This window comes from Dermochelys coriacea, chromosome 6 (genome assembly GCF_009764565.3).
Source record: "Dermochelys coriacea isolate rDerCor1 chromosome 6, rDerCor1.pri.v4, whole genome shotgun sequence".
In the NCBI taxonomy this organism is placed as follows: domain Eukaryota; kingdom Metazoa; phylum Chordata; order Testudines; family Dermochelyidae; genus Dermochelys; species Dermochelys coriacea.
This window is the reverse complement of record NC_050073.1, coordinates 20,719,817-20,730,706: the sequence shown is the minus strand read 5'-3', so window position 1 is coordinate 20,730,706 and position 10,890 is coordinate 20,719,817. Positions and strand designations below refer to the sequence as shown.

The 10,890-nt window shown below is 44.8% G+C and overlaps 1 protein-coding gene across 6 annotated transcripts in view; it reads right to left on the bottom strand.

The window, feature by feature from the left end:
- LSP1 (lymphocyte specific protein 1) overlaps positions 1-10,890 on the bottom strand; it is an 81,655-nt gene that overhangs the window by 12,974 nt on the left and 57,791 nt on the right. For all 6 annotated transcript variants that reach the window (XM_038407105.2, XM_038407110.2, XM_038407107.2 and 3 more), the window contains 6 exons: positions 10,041-10,169; positions 6,340-6,383; positions 5,961-6,042; positions 5,348-5,488; positions 4,318-4,398; positions 3,274-3,388 (listed from right to left, as the gene is read on the bottom strand). In XM_038407105.2, the coding sequence (XP_038263033.1) occupies positions 3,299-3,388; positions 4,318-4,398; positions 5,348-5,488; positions 5,961-6,042; positions 6,340-6,383; positions 10,041-10,169 (567 nt within the window). In that variant the 3' untranslated portion in view covers positions 3,274-3,298. The remainder of the gene's footprint in view (positions 1-3,273; positions 3,389-4,317; positions 4,399-5,347; positions 5,489-5,960; positions 6,043-6,339; positions 6,384-10,040; positions 10,170-10,890) is intronic.

The following is a 10,890-nucleotide window of genomic DNA, read 5'->3' as shown; positions in this document are numbered from 1 at the left end:
TGGAGCAACTAACATTTATTACAGCTGGGAGGTTAGGCCAATTTGGCAAGAGAAGATAACTCAGTAGTTATTGAAATTTCAACCCACATTCTGTCCTATAGTGACAGTGACCCAGGGAACAAGGTAGGTCTCACAAAGATGAGAGGGAAGGTACTTGTTTGTTTTATCAATTTAAAAAGGTGTACAACTGCTTGTTTTTTGCTGTGCCCCTCCCCTGCCACCTTACTGCATTTGCAATGAAGCCCAGTCTGCTGCATAGGCAAAACAACTTGCAGAGAGTTTAGTTTCCAGAATGGAGAGTAGGCCAAAGCAGGCCACATTGCATTGCTTAGCCCTATGACACACAGAATGTCAGAGCAGGAAGCAGATACATTCAGTAAAGGAGGGCTTGTTTCTGGAACCATGGACATTGGAAAGAAGAGATCATGGATTTCCAGAGGGAACAGGAGACCTTTGGAACTATCTGTATTAGCAATCTGCACTCCTACTACAAGTTGTCTCCTAAGAGGTTCAATGTATTAAGACCTCTGTTGATCAAGGTTGGTGGACACTGTGGATAGTTCTCTGAAAACATCCACTCAGTGTGCAGCATCAGTCAAAGTGACCAGAATGTTGGGAATCGTTAAGAAAGGGATAGATAATAAAAGACAGAAAATATAATATTGCCTCAATATATATCCATGGTACACCCACATCTTGAATACTGCATGCAGATATGGTCGCACCATCTCAAAGAAAGATGTATTGGAATTGGAAAAGGTTCAGAATAGAGCAATAAAAATTATTAGGGATATAGAATGACTACCATATGAGGAGAGATTAATAAAACTGGGACTTTTCAGCTTGGAAAAGAGAATACTAAGCGGGGGGGGGCAGGGGATAGGATAGAGGTTTATAAAATCATGACTGGTGTGGAGAAAGTAAATAAGGAAGTGTTATTTACTCCTTCTCATAACATAGGAAATAGGGGTCACCAAATTAAACTAATAGGCAGCATGTTTAAAACAAACCAAAGGAAGTATTCCCCCCCCCGCCACACACACACACACACACACACACACACAGTCAACCTGTGGAACTCCTTGCCAGAGGATGTTGTGAAGGCCAAGACTATAACAGGGTTCAAAAAAAAAAAAAAAGCTAGATAATTTCAGGAAGAATAGGTCAATCAACAGCTATTAGCCAAGATGGACAGGGATGGTGTCCCTAGCCTCTGTTTGCTAGAAGCTGGGAATGGGCAACAGGGGATGGATCACCTGTTTCTGTTTTGTTCTGTTCCCTGTTCTGTTCATTTCCTCTGGGGCACCTGGCATTGGCCATTGTCAGAAGACAGGATACTGGGCTAGATGGACCTTTGGTCTGACCCAGTATGGCCATTCTTATGTTCCTATGTTCTTATGACATGTTGTGGAAAGAATAAGGGGACGGCAATAACTAAACCATTCCTTCAAGGTGTGGTTAAAGTTACTAAGGTATTATGTGGTGGCAGCCAATCAGTAACTTTACAAGCCATCACTTGGAGACAACCTCTTGTTTCATGAGGCTGCCAAGAGGAAGCGGAGGCTGCGGGGGAGAACGCGCAACACCCTGCGACACTTCATAGCGAGCCTTCCAGTGACTTAAAAAGTGGCATCATGGGGCTCCCCAGGCCTCCTTGGGCAGGAAAGCAGAGTGTGAAAGGGGACTGCGTGATGAGGAAGGGGGAGAGAAGTGCTAAACAAGATAGGTAGGGAGAGAAGACGCACTCAAAAACATGAAAATCACAGAAGCAAGCAAAAGCAGAGGTGAAGCCCAGCACCCAAAGCCATTTCAACCTTTGTGTGTTTAAGTACCAACATTTGGAGCCAGAGAAAGACTCTGAACTGCAGTACTGTGGGGCAACGGTGCCAAGCCCTCACCATTTAGAGTATTGGCTATGGCTGTCTTATGGGAGGTCTAGTTGTTGCCTGTTTGCCTTTCGAGGAGGGACTGAGTGATTCAGAGACAGGAGTCTAAATCTCCTAGACAGGCTCAAACTAATGAAGTGGTTTATTTCCCTGGATGGGGAGGAAAACCCCTTTATGTGAGCAGCAGAAACTCAGATAATGAGGTTTAACTGCACCTAGGAGAGCCAAGCTCAGCAAGGCCAGGCTTGACACATGAAAGGAGAGTACAGCAAGGGGAAAATCTATGTAGATTTAGAAGACAAAGTATATGATGAAAGCAGAGAGTTGAAGCAGGTTTTAGAAATGAGGAGCAGAGAGGTAGGTATGGTCACAAAGTGGTCTACAGCCCTCCATGTCTGTATACACAATCCCATGGGATGGGAATGCGTGTGGTAATTAGGGAGGGATGGAAGAGGTGCTTTTGTAAAGACTGAGCGCTACATAAAGCTTGGAAAGTCAATAAAGATTTTATGAGAAGTCAAACTCTGTTTTTTCCTGCGCAGAGCATCCCTCAGGGTGCTTTGCCATTATCACACCACTCGGAACGAGCTCTTCTTTGCCCTTAAGTCATCTACTATTGGCCACTTAAGATAGCACAGGGATATCTATGAATACAAGCACCACGGTCCTGAGAGGGTGGGGAACAGTCTCTGGGTTTCAAATGGGCACAGATAACATCTACGCTCTTCCCCTCCCTGCTTAACATGACTAGACCGTTCCTTCTGCGCCGTTTATCTAGAAACAGTGCACCTTTCCACAAGATCACTCCCCACCCCACCCCTAAGCATAGGCCTGATCCAAATGCCACTGAAGTCAATAGGAATCTTTTCATTGACCTCAATGGTCACTGGATCAGGTCACATGAACACATTGGACACAGAGGACTTGGTCAGCTTCCATGACTATCTGGAATGAACTCCAACAACCCCCCGCACCTGCAGTTCTTACTCTTTACAGTAAGAAAGAGATCCTATTAAGCCATGTCTAGTTCAACCAAGGCACTTTTACTCTGAGTGGGGCTGAGGTCAGTAGCTTCCATAAATAGTCTGATCTGCCAGGTAAGTTTTCTAGCTGCAGCTAACATGGGCAACCTACTCTGCACAGCTACCAGAGAGAATTTCTTCGTGCATGCCCTTCTCCTTCTACCCCAAAGAGGATTGTTTGCCGAGAAGGAGAAACCCACCTTTTGTCCATACAGTACCTTCCAACCCACTCAAGTCTAGCTGGCAATGTAGAATGTATAGGCTGAAAAAACAGGTTTTATGCTTATTGTGCTGAATCGTCCTAGCTGTCCTGCCAGAGAAGTACCAGGTGGTTCTCCTACAGTCAGAGGTTGTCTCTCACCTACCTGGTTGATTGGTACTCCACACACGCTATTGCTCCGTTGTGTCATCTATCAACACCTTCTTGTACTGGCCATGTCCAGTCGCTACAAACTTGTACTTCTTGCCAGAAGCGGTGGTCTGAATGGGGGAAAGAAGTGAGGATTAGGGTCCTTCCTCAAATGTCCATCTCCCAACCTGTATCTCAGCCAACGCAAATAATTCTTAATATTTAAGAAACTTAAAGAAGGAGTCAAATAAACTGAAGTCTGAAGAGCAGGTGAGGTTCTCTGACTTCAATATTTTAATGTGGCCCAGATTCCCACATGGGGCGAGAGCTTGCTCTTGCCTGTTCCTACCACCTTTTTGCCTAGACAAATACATACAATAAAATAATAATGGAGATGGATAATTATTGTAACTGTCAGATAATACAATAATTTAAAAATCATCATAACATCAATGGCAAGATGCAGCTCAGTCAAACCTCTCCAGTAACCCCATACCAAAAGGAAAGGCCGTATCAGAGTTGAACTTCTACGGAGCCAGGACTAGGCTCAATCTTGGGTCAGTTACCTTTTAATGCACTATACCCATGCACCCTTAGAGGCCTCTACACCTTTCAGAACTAGAAGGCAGCCAAGAAACAGAATCCCAGGTATCTGAGCCACTCTGCACTTCCAGAAAATTAGGTTATTATTTCAAAATTTAAAAAAAAACTATTAACGATTAGCCCAACCTGCAGAGTTTCAATCCAAATGCAAATTATATCAGAGTCGGGGGGGAGGGTAGGGGAAGAAGAGAACCTTGGGCTTTCGTCCCAACCCTTCATTAAATTAGTGGAGATGTTTATTACAACAGATAAGTTTAGAAAAGATGACAGCATGCCTTCCTGTCACTGCCATGGAGGATACCTCCTTTGGCCTAGGCTTCCAAAAGTAGGCAACCTAAACCCATGCTCCAATACACAGGCCTCCTTCTGACCTACAGGAGAATTCTCTTGAACAAACTCAGCCCCAATACCATAAAGCAAGCGCTCTAACAGAGACACCTAGGGAGAAGCTACTTACCTTGATGTTGCCTTCATTTTTGGGGGTACCCTTCTGTTCCCACATGCTTCGCTTATTCACAATATCTCCAGCCACAATATCCTGGGGACACAAGAATGAATCTCATCACCTTGCCACCAACAAAGCTGAAAGCTGCCTTTGTTCCTTTCACACTTACTGAAGCCATCTGCCCAATAACTATGGTATTTGGCCATGTGATTGGGTAGAGTCACACTGGGCAGGAACATGGCTGCATATCAGGGGGCATGAGACTCCCTTTTCTTAACCATCCTCCAACATTTGGAATTTTAACAGGACACTGGATCCAAGGCCCAAGATGTAGGTTTTATAGGGAAAAGGGTTTACAATATTAAGAAGTATTAATAGGAAAGTTTTTTCCTAGGAAACTTTAAGTGAAACAGTTTTCAAAGAGACATTTTTGCCTTGAGCCCTTTGCAACCTAGATGTTGCAGCATTGTGCCAGCATTTGAACCAGAAAATGCAATTCACTAGAAATGGAGAGTAGCTTCTTTCCATTGTTCCTATTTACCACTTGCCTGTCCCTTGGATTAGACCCCACTGAGCCATCAATACACAGCAACTGAGGTGGCTCTTAGTGCAGACAAGGAAACAACTGTTTTCAGCCATTCAGTTTAACTCCATTTCAAGCCAGGATAAACAAAACCAGTTTCCTTGATATGTGCACTATTGTAACGGGGCTAATCCAGGTACAGACAACGCTTTAGTGAATTATAGGAAGTAGAGACAGAACATCTGAAAGTTTTAACATGGACGTCAATAGAAAAGGGGAAGAATGGGGTTTTAACCTGACATTGCTACTCCTGATACCATTGTCCTTTCATGTCCCTACTCCACAGTGATATGCACCTGAACAATTTGAGTAAACCCAGCCAATCATGTAGCAGGGTAACTTTTCTTTCTGAAGGTCATGCTTTTAGACAAAGGGGCATCCCTCTGACATGAAACAAAGAGCTGTACCCCCTTCTCCTGCAGTAGAGTTGGGTGGGCATATAAAGCTCAGCAGTCTTACCTTACAGGATGGCGACTTAACAGAGGACTGAGCTGCAACCTCTCCAGTCTCCCAGAGGTTTTTTGTGCTGGCTACAACCATGCTTGTGGTGGCAAGTTCAAGGGAAGATTGTCGGACGAGTTTCTGAACCTTCTCGGATGTCTGGAAATGAAGCAAATCAAAGTGAAAGTGTTCCAAACACTTGCAGATTTTTGTGAATAGCTTCTTGGGGAAGGAGGTTGTAAATTATCATTCCGATGGATACATTAACTACAAAGTCAAAGGACAGAAGCAAATAAGAACATGGAGGCTAAGTAGAAAAACATTGTGCCCATTCAGGACAGAGAGATGCAGGGACGAGACAGCCCTAGTCTGGTGTAGTAAGATAGGAGAAAATGGCTTATTCACATCTCCAGCACTCCTGCTCAAAAGCCACAAGATTCCTTATCCTGATGAATTAAAGAGCATGGAGGGATTTAGGAAGATTAGATTCAACCCCTTCTAGTATTATTATAGCTAGCTGCTAGGGCAGAGTCTACAAGGACCAAAGACGGTGAGGACTATCCAGAACAGAATAGAGTCTATATGGGGCTAGGGGTCGAGAGCATGCCACCCATGTGATTGAGAGCATCACCTCAATGGCATGAGTGTACTGCTCCAGTCTGTCATCAATCTTGGAAACAGGAAGTGGTGGCTGAGTCTTCTTCACGCTGTTGCTGGAGAAAGGAGGAAGGAGAAATTGAGTCTTATTGCTTTAAGTTCATCAGAGTGAGGTCTACCCAAGCCTCTTTTGGGAAGAAGCCACTAGTTTCCCCCCATCCCCCCCAAAATCACAAATGCTGGTTATGAAAGATGTCCAAGTGACCCACTAAGCAATAGGACACTGTTCCCCCTCAACCCACAATCACTTGAAATTGGGCCTTTGGTTCAGGTGCGGGTCTGTGTTACAGTAATACCCAAGTCAAAGCCCAGTGGAGAATTACCACCAGGTCATTCAGTAGAAGGAGAATTACCTTTTCTTTATGGAGCGGTTCAGGGATTCAGTTCGGTCTGTGATCTAAAAAGAAAGAAAGAGACATCAGTTTTCCCTACTGCCCTGAGTCCCTTATCTTAATTGGTCATAACTCGAATCAGTGAGTTCTTCCCACCCCTAACTGAGAGATTCGGGTAGTTTCAAAACTATCATGTTTCCGCCCACTTCCCTACCTATACCCTGGAATGACTGAACCATCAGTCAGCCCCTGGGGTGTCCCTAAAACTCCCCACTTTGCAATCAAGAGGTGGCATCTTCTTCTGCAATACCATGATGGTAGATGCAGGAGATCTGATGGTGCTGGACCAACAAGTTCTGGAGATGGCTTCGAAGTGGATGAGCGATCAGGAAAGCGAGCTTCCAGAACATCATAGGATTAACAGCAGTGAAGAGTCAAACATCTATTTTAAAAAGCTTCCCCCTGCACCGATGTCTTCAGCCCAATGATTCCCCCATCTTGAAGGAAGAGTCATGTATAGGGCAGAGTGAAGGAGGAAAAACTGCATGACACCTGTACCTCGTCTATTCCCCACTGCAGCCACAGCCTGATCCTGTTCTCTGAGGGTCACTAATTCCTCTGGCCACAGGAGCCGCTAACATGCATGTTGGCTTCCAGTGCAAGCAGTAACCTGACCACCAAGCTTCCCTCCTCCTATCCTATCATATTCCAGCACATGGGTGACCCTGGGGCCAAGCTGCAGGGCCTCTCCACTGTAAGACTCACATAGGCTCTTGGTGATGAGGAGAAAGAAAGGGGCAGGTATAGAAAGGTAAAGAGAAGAGCAAAAAAAGAAACATAAAAGCAGGAAAAAAGAGTAAGATGGACCGAAAATGGCATCTGTGATGGTACATAGTTTGCACTGGCCATTCCACTGCAAGGAGGCTCCAAGACAGAGGAGTGGTTTAACCAGCAGAGCCTTCTGGCAAAGCAAACCCTATTGAAAAGTTTACTTGCAGAAGGACTTGTACAAGAAATTAGCCCAAAACAAGCTGTGCACTCACACACCAAGGTGCAGCAGATGAGCTTACATATCCCATGAGCATCTGACAAGACAAACTTGTTCAACTGCTGTGTGGACATACACAAGATACATTAGAAGAGGCTGTTTGTCGACGCCCTCAAGCTCTATTACTTTAAACGGGGATGCATTAGGATGATTGTTCGGCTGGTTTATAGCATACTTGTTTGGGAGTATTCTCTGTAAAATGCACCTCTCGCTGAGCAGTTCATATCACATCCATTTTCTGCTCTGGAAAATTATTCCATTATTAGCAGGGCTCAGCCTGTCAGAGCTGCAACATTTCAGAGGCTGGGGAGTGTTTGTAGTTTGAGCTCAGGACTGTGAATCCAGAAACAGAGAATCAGCACTCTAGGTTCTATTCCCAGCTCAAGCAGCAAGTTAATTGGCAACTTGGGCAGGCTGTAGATCACCATCTGTGTCTGGGCTTCTGAAGAATAGGGATAGCACATCACAACCCGCATCTGTTGGGTATTTACATTAATTTTTGTAATCCTTGGAGGAGAGGCACTATACAGGAACAAGGGATTGCTCTATTGTTCCATTCCCCCACCAAGAGTCCAGCATTAACACTGCTCGCACGTCCACAGAGAGCTATTACAAAGACAAACCAGAGAAGTTGCTTCATTTCTGCATGACACTCTAAAGTCTATTCACAGCCTTTCTGCACTGCTCATTTACCCGAACCCTGCTCCCCAGCCCAGACCTTCACACTGATGAACTTTCTGAACTCCTCAATTCATTTAGAGGACAGAAGAGAACATTATAAATATCTAGCTGACCTCCTGGCTCCAGGCCATGAAGAAAGTCTGTGGCAAGACTTCAGGTACCTAACATCCCTTCTTCTGTGGCTGGTTACTTCATGCATTGAGAACCCCTTCATTCCTCCATTGCTTTCATTTTTTAAATCCCTCTTTCCTGGCCAAAGAGGCCTTTGGAGTATCAGACTGCTACTTGTTACGCTAAGACCTCACCCACCCACCCAGGAACTCTGGATCTAAGAGACACAAGCTTCAACTGCCTGAGCTAAAGGAGCAAGCTTCCCCGTCTCACGCCAGTAGTGACTATTGTGGTTAAAATAAGTGTGCATGTCCTAAAGCTTATGCTCTAATAAATTTGTTAGTCTCAGGTGCCACAAGTCCTCCTTTTCTTTTTGCAGATACAGATTAACACAGCTACTACTCTGAAACCTGTCCTAATCCTATGTTTCTCCCCATGGGCTCATGCCTTTCCAAACCAGTCCCGGCCTGGAATGATTCCATTCTTTGTTTCTTATGGATGATCCAGGCTTTTAAATATATATTTTATAGTTTAAACGAAATTCCTTCCACTACTTGTGCATAAAAAGTCCTTTCTGCTTTGCAAAGATTGTAAGCACCTCTCTCCCCTGAATGAATGTGTTACAGCCTGATTGGTGGGGAAGCTTTCCCACCAACACCATAAAAGCCCCTTTGGAGGCAGTGGATATTTAACCCCTTCCCTGCTGTGTATGGGATTGGTCAAGCAACAGTTCCCTAGGAAGGTATAGGTATTTGAGGGTTACACTGCAAGAGAGCTTCTGTCCCTAGTATCAAAGGTAGGGTGGGATTTTTCAGAAGCAGAAGCCCAACTCTGCTCTCACCGAAGTCCATGGTTAAGCTCCAAAACTAGATTGTTTTTCTTTTGCCACCCACTCTGCTCAGTGCAGTGAGGGTTTTTTCTTCCTGGCTTGATAGTCACACACATTCCCATCGCTCGTCACAATGCAAACAGACTGAGGCCAGAATCCAGGTAGTTCTATTGCTCCCCAGAAGTTTGATTTTTATTCTTAATGTTTCCTGTAATGTAACAAAGCTCCGCTCCCTGTCTGAGCAGCTCTTCCGACAGTTACAGACGAAACACTCCCCTTGCTACATGTTTCTTGTCAACACCTTTTGAGAGTGATACAACTCTCCCTGACCAGGCAACCTTGAGTCACTTGCAGGCAGCATGGGGTTTAAGAGTCAATAGGGGAGCACAATGCTAACAGGTGCTTAAGAGGCCACCCGAACGCTCAGCCTTCACCCCAAAGATGAATGAAATCTGAAAGCACTGGACTCCTCACTCTCCATCCTAATCCATGGCCAACAAGATCAACTCTGACAGGAGAAGATCCATTTTCCCCATACACCTACCATATCTGGATACACAGGGCTGTGTATCCACAGGACATTGAGGGGAAGTGTATAAAGCAGTATAACATGCTAGGAAACAAGATAGACTACCACTTTGATTAAATTCATGATTGTTGAAGACGGCCAAGGTTACTCCTTCTTTGTATTATAAAAGTTCTTAGAGGCCCCAATTGAGACCAGGGCACCATTGTGCTAGGTGCTGTACATCCCCATAGGGAGAGGCAATCCCTGCTCCAAAGAGCTGACTGTGTAAGTAGACAAGCCAGACAACAGATGGAGAAAGGATTATGCCCATTTTACAAATGAGGCAAAGAGAGTAAGCGACTTCCCCAAGGTCACGCTGGAAGTCTGTGGATAAGCTCTCAAGTGAATCCAGATCTCCTGAGGTCTTAAGTATTAGACCATCTTTCCTCCCCACTACATAGCCACACCAGTCAGGTCTCCTCTCATGAAGGTTTAGGCCAGCTCTAAGTGCACTTGTGATTCAGAGCACTCTCTGCAGCATATACCGTTGTGGAACTCGCTGGGGACTGGCTATCACATTGTTCATCCTCTTCCCCTTCCACGCTGGAGGTGCTTGGAGCTTTCTGGCGTTTTTCTGGTGTCTCCTCCTCTTCATTCCTCCTCCTCTTTTTCTCCTGAATGCAAAGAATGAGCAGATCAGGAGCAAAGTCATTTAAACGCCCACTGTAACAAGTGTCAGAACCACCCTCACAAATGAAACTTTGGGCAAAGACACTGAGCTTTCTTTCACATGCAAAAAAATTCATTCTCCCAGTTCTCATTTAAAAAGACAACATTTTTATAGGTGCAAGGTAACAAAATGAACTGGTGAGGCATTCTGCATGAGTTTTCACAAAGACATTTCCCACCAATTTTGCCCAACCCCCATCAGAAAGGAATATATATCCTCATTCTCAGGCAGGGGACAGGGAAACTAACTAAATTTATTCTGAGGATCTATGAAGCCATACCACCCCCTCATAAGAGGAATGCCATGATGTATGCAATCACAGCAATCTTCAACGTTTATTACAACTCAGAGTGACACACACAGGCTTCCATACAGCTTGAGTTCCAGCTTTGTCTCCCTTGTTTATCAGGGCCACACCACTCCTTGAACTATATACAGCACAGACACCCCTAGGGGATGGAAGACAGCAATGCTGGACCCCAATTTCAGATCTATTAGTAGATCAGGCTAAGGCTTCTCAGAGCATGGGACAAAAAAAAAGGGGAGGGATGCAGTTCTGAACATACGGGTTCAGAATTTCCTTAAGAGTCCTATATCTGTGGCTTTGTAGGACTGGAGAAACTGTGACACTCTCCGTAATGAATGATGATGAGAGAAGGCAGAAC